The sequence below is a fragment of the Triticum aestivum genome, unplaced genomic scaffold (assembly GCF_018294505.1).
Source record: "Triticum aestivum cultivar Chinese Spring unplaced genomic scaffold, IWGSC CS RefSeq v2.1 scaffold65801, whole genome shotgun sequence".
Classification (NCBI taxonomy): domain Eukaryota; kingdom Viridiplantae; phylum Streptophyta; class Magnoliopsida; order Poales; family Poaceae; genus Triticum; species Triticum aestivum.
Genome location: NW_025238122.1, coordinates 71 through 4,134, shown reverse-complemented (window position 1 = coordinate 4,134; position 4,064 = coordinate 71). Strand labels below are relative to the sequence as shown.

The 4,064-nt window shown below is 48.1% G+C and overlaps 1 protein-coding gene across 1 annotated transcript; it reads left to right on the top strand.

The window, feature by feature from the left end:
- Positions 1 to 305: 305 nt before the first annotated feature.
- LOC123176596 (uncharacterized) lies at positions 306 to 2,736 on the top strand (the record flags this gene model as incomplete). The annotated part of the gene is made up of 6 exons (XM_044590723.1): positions 306 to 605; positions 960 to 1,118; positions 1,198 to 1,284; positions 1,372 to 1,609; positions 1,699 to 1,716; positions 2,668 to 2,736. Coding segments are annotated over exons 1-6 (871 nt in total), but the record flags the coding sequence as incomplete, so codon positions are not given.
- Between the last annotated feature and the right edge of the window lie 1,328 nt (positions 2,737 to 4,064).

Sequence of the window (4,064 nt, the reverse complement as noted above, 5' to 3'; positions counted from 1 at the left end):
ATGGGCCGAAAAGTACTAAGAATAAAACCTTTTTTTGCTTTATAAATAAACTCTGTGTATCCAGAATAATACGTTTTTGCTCTATAAATAAACTCGAGAACAAATGAATAACCACACTTATACATCTCTGATTTTTGTTGATAGGATTGTGGACTTGTATTGAACAAATCATGGATATACCAGAATTTTCAGATGAGGAGTTTGAACGCAGCGATGGCAGCTGTCCGACATCCAGGTGCTCCACCAAATTCGTATTCAAGGTCATATCCTCCTTTGATGATTTCAAAAGGAAAATTGTTACCGAAATGGGGTTTGAAGGTTTACTGAAATTTCCTTTGCTGAACAAATTGAACTTGAAGTTTTCAGTGTGGTTACTGAGCAAAATTGATGAGATTAGACGTATGATAATTATAGATGAAAGTAGGCAGTACAAAATGAGCCCTAAAGATGTGAAAAACGTTTTCGGCATCCCATGCTCGGGAAGGAGGGTCCTAGAAAAGATTTCTGATGGCAAGCAGGGCATAGTTTATTTGATTAGGAAGCGTTTAGGCATGGAGAAGAAGGATGGTCATAGCCTCAAGGCTGCACAAAAAATACTAGAGGCAGTACAGGAACCCAATGTCACAAGAGGAAATAAAAGTGTTCAAGACAGCTTTTATCATCTTCATAGTTGGGCATCTACTTGCACCTACTAGCAAGCACGATTACGGCACCTTTGCGTATTGGCACGCACTAGAAAACACCGATGACTTAAAGTGTTGGAACTGGGGAGAATTTGTCCTCGATGCACTTTGTCAAGCAACAACGAGGATAAAGAATGAGTTGAGCAATGGGAGCAACATAAGCTACATAACATGATGTACATTGTTCTTACAGGTACGGGTTAACAATGCTATCCACATAACATTTTTCTTTCGAACGGATAGTTCAGTACGTTTAACTAATACTTGTTTTTTCAGGTTTTCTATCTGGACAATGCCGACCTTGGACCGATGAACATGGACCATGGTATTCTTCCAAGGATATCAGTATTCAACAATGATATACTGAAAAACATGATTCAGTCTGACACGAAAGTAATGGGCGAAAGATCTGAGGCTACATTCGGCAAATCGTTGGTTTGTTATCACTCTCTCGAATTGGCAATTTAGCTTGGGGTTAACATCCCTCTAACTTCACCGTATGAACAAAGTGCAGCCAAGAAGCAGTGTTAACCGTACCACTGATGGAGAAATTTGGACCGCAGCCTACAAACTTGCAGAAGATATGAGGTTACCGATAATGGTATGACTACAAAGTTTTTTCTTTAATACACTAATAAAGTACAGTCATTTTTTGGTATGATTAATTGTCATTTCATTTTTCGAGCAGTGCGGTGCTGGTATTTACAGAGAGCTAATGACCCATAATCAGCGCTGTGTTGAGAGGTTAAATAAAATAGTTGAGTATGAGACAGTGCAGCTAATTGGTAAGTTAGGAGCTATAGGAAAACAATGGAGGCATGTAGATAGCTCAACTAAAGATGGAACTCTACACGACACTTACGAGCAAGATAGGGATGCAGGAAGAAACAGAAACACATCAAACAACAGCGGCTCCTTGAGCACAAGTAAGTTTTCAAGCTTCTTAATTTTTTTCCGCCTAGCTAGACAGAAATAACTATGATGGTGAATGAACACTCCATTTTCATATGTGCAGGAGACAGCAAGCAAAGAGGTAAAAGGGTTGTCTCTTTTTCTCAATTCTTGTCGTCTCGTTCGCCAAATGGGTCGACCAAAAAGACAAGACTTTTTGAGAATGACGACCAGAGACGGCTTATTGAAGACTGCCCAAGTTTCAGTTTGGGAATTGATTTTGACAGCCCGGTTTCAAGGAAGAATAATGATGCAGATAACATAATCGGAATGACAACACCTGAACCTACAGTGGGAGGAGCAATGTCAATTAGCCAGATTTCACCTCCTCGATCAAGGAGAAGCCCATCAACAAATAACATGCTGGAACAACAAATGTATGTGTACGAAAGAGACACTAGATTCATGGACACGGTGAATCTAAACGCGAGGACTCTGGAGTTTGACATCAGCTCTTCACCATTCGTCAAAAGAAGGGCTAGATTGTTAAGTACGAACCAGCGACAATGTCAACCGGCACACATATGGCATTATCAACTCGATATTTGCAAGAAATTCAAAAAATAGTTGCAAAACGTCAACGACAAAAGCACATGTGAAAGGTAAATAAGTTCTCCGTGCATACATTGATTTTTGGACAAGAGGTAAACCATGTCAAATGAACTTTTTATTTTTGATTCATTGATATTCACTGTTTTAATTCGGCATGCATCTTGTGGATTATGCACTACAACCCGAGGTATATCGAGATCTCCGCTGCCACAGTAAGGAGACACCTGTGCATGTTCGAGGACATGGAACATGATTTCTTTGACATTGTAATAAGAAGATTCAAACAATATGACGAGGAAAGGACAAAAGAACCTCACTCTTCCATTGTGAAACACTTTATGGAATCAGACGTTGCGGTACCTAATCACCTCAACTGAAAAACATTTTTTTCAATTTTTTTTGTCTTGTACAACTTTGAGGCTATGACCATCATTACGACAGCATATAATAAATTAATCATCTTTTGTTTTTTGTGTTTCAGACATGCATAATGGCTCAGCATTCAACATCAGCGTATTTAGCAGTAAGGGAACAGTTCATCGGACCACATGTAAAACACGTTTTAAAATAAAAAAAGTTCAGCGAAGTTCGGCTTAAACACGATAAAATTCGGCCAAACACGATAAATTTCGGCACATTTCGGCGAAGTTCGCGGATTTTCATTACATAGCACATATACATAAACTAATCTAAAGGAAAAACTGGCAGAAGTCGCCGCCGTCGCCGTCGTCATCGTCGTCGGCCTTCTCCTCCTTGACGCGGGCGCCCTGCTGGACCCCTGCCCGGCGTCGCCATGGCGGACTGGTGGCGGCGCATCGTCGTCGTCGTCGTCGCTGTCGCAGATGACGACGACCCTGCCTTAGTCGCGGCCGCGTCGACGCTCCGCGAAGCGAAGCAGGGCGGCGCACTGGCGCTCCTTCACCTTCTCCAGGCGCTCCTTCTTCATCTCTATGGAGTCCCTGCGCGCCCATTCCAGGGCCGCGTCGTCGTCGTCGAGCTCCGTCGTTACCGGCGCGGCCGACTCCTTCTTTACCGGCGCGAGCCCCGGCTCCGTCTTTGGCTTGACGAAGCGCGGAGGAGGAGCCGACGAGTAGGCGCGCCGGCCGCCCTCGTTGATGACGATGCCGACGCTGTGAGTGCGCCGGCCGAGCGGCGTCTCCGTCGTGGGCTCGGCCTTGACGCCGAGCAGGGCCGGAGTGCCGGAGAAGTGCGATGAAGATCGGGAGGAGGAAAAGGAGGAGGACCCGAACCTCCTTGGAGCCCATGGCCCGGCGCGTCGGTGCTGCGCCGGGGCGGCCGCCCTCGTAGGGTACGCCAACGGCGGGTCGTTGCCGCCCTCGAGGTATGTCAGCACGCCCTCGAGTGTGCGGCCGGGGATGCCCCACCACAGGTGGCGCCCCTCGCTGTTCTGCCGGCCACCAACCACCGGCACGCCGTTGATGGACGCCAAGCGCTGCTGCTGGTGGCGCTCGAAATACGCCGCCCAAGCCGTGTGGTTGTCGGCGGCGTACTGGGGGAGGGAGAGTTGGGCGTCGGTAAGGGAGGCGCGCACGACCTCAACTTCCTCGGTGAAGTACTTCGGCTTCGCCACGGCGTCGGGCAACGGGGGAATGGGCACTCCCCCGGCGCTGAGCCTCCACCCCGTCGGCCCGGCGCGCATGTCCGGCGGCGCCGGGATGTTCGCCTGGAACAGGAGTCAGGACTCCTGTTCGCGGAGCGAACAGCGGCCGAAGCCGTTGGCCGCCACCTCGTCTCCGGGGAAGCGTTCCGCCATGGCAACTGACTCGGGAGAGGTAGAGAGATAGAGGGAGGGGCTGGGCGGCGGCGCTCGGGAGAGGTAGGGAGAGGGAGGAGCTGGGCGGCGGCGGGGGGCGGGGC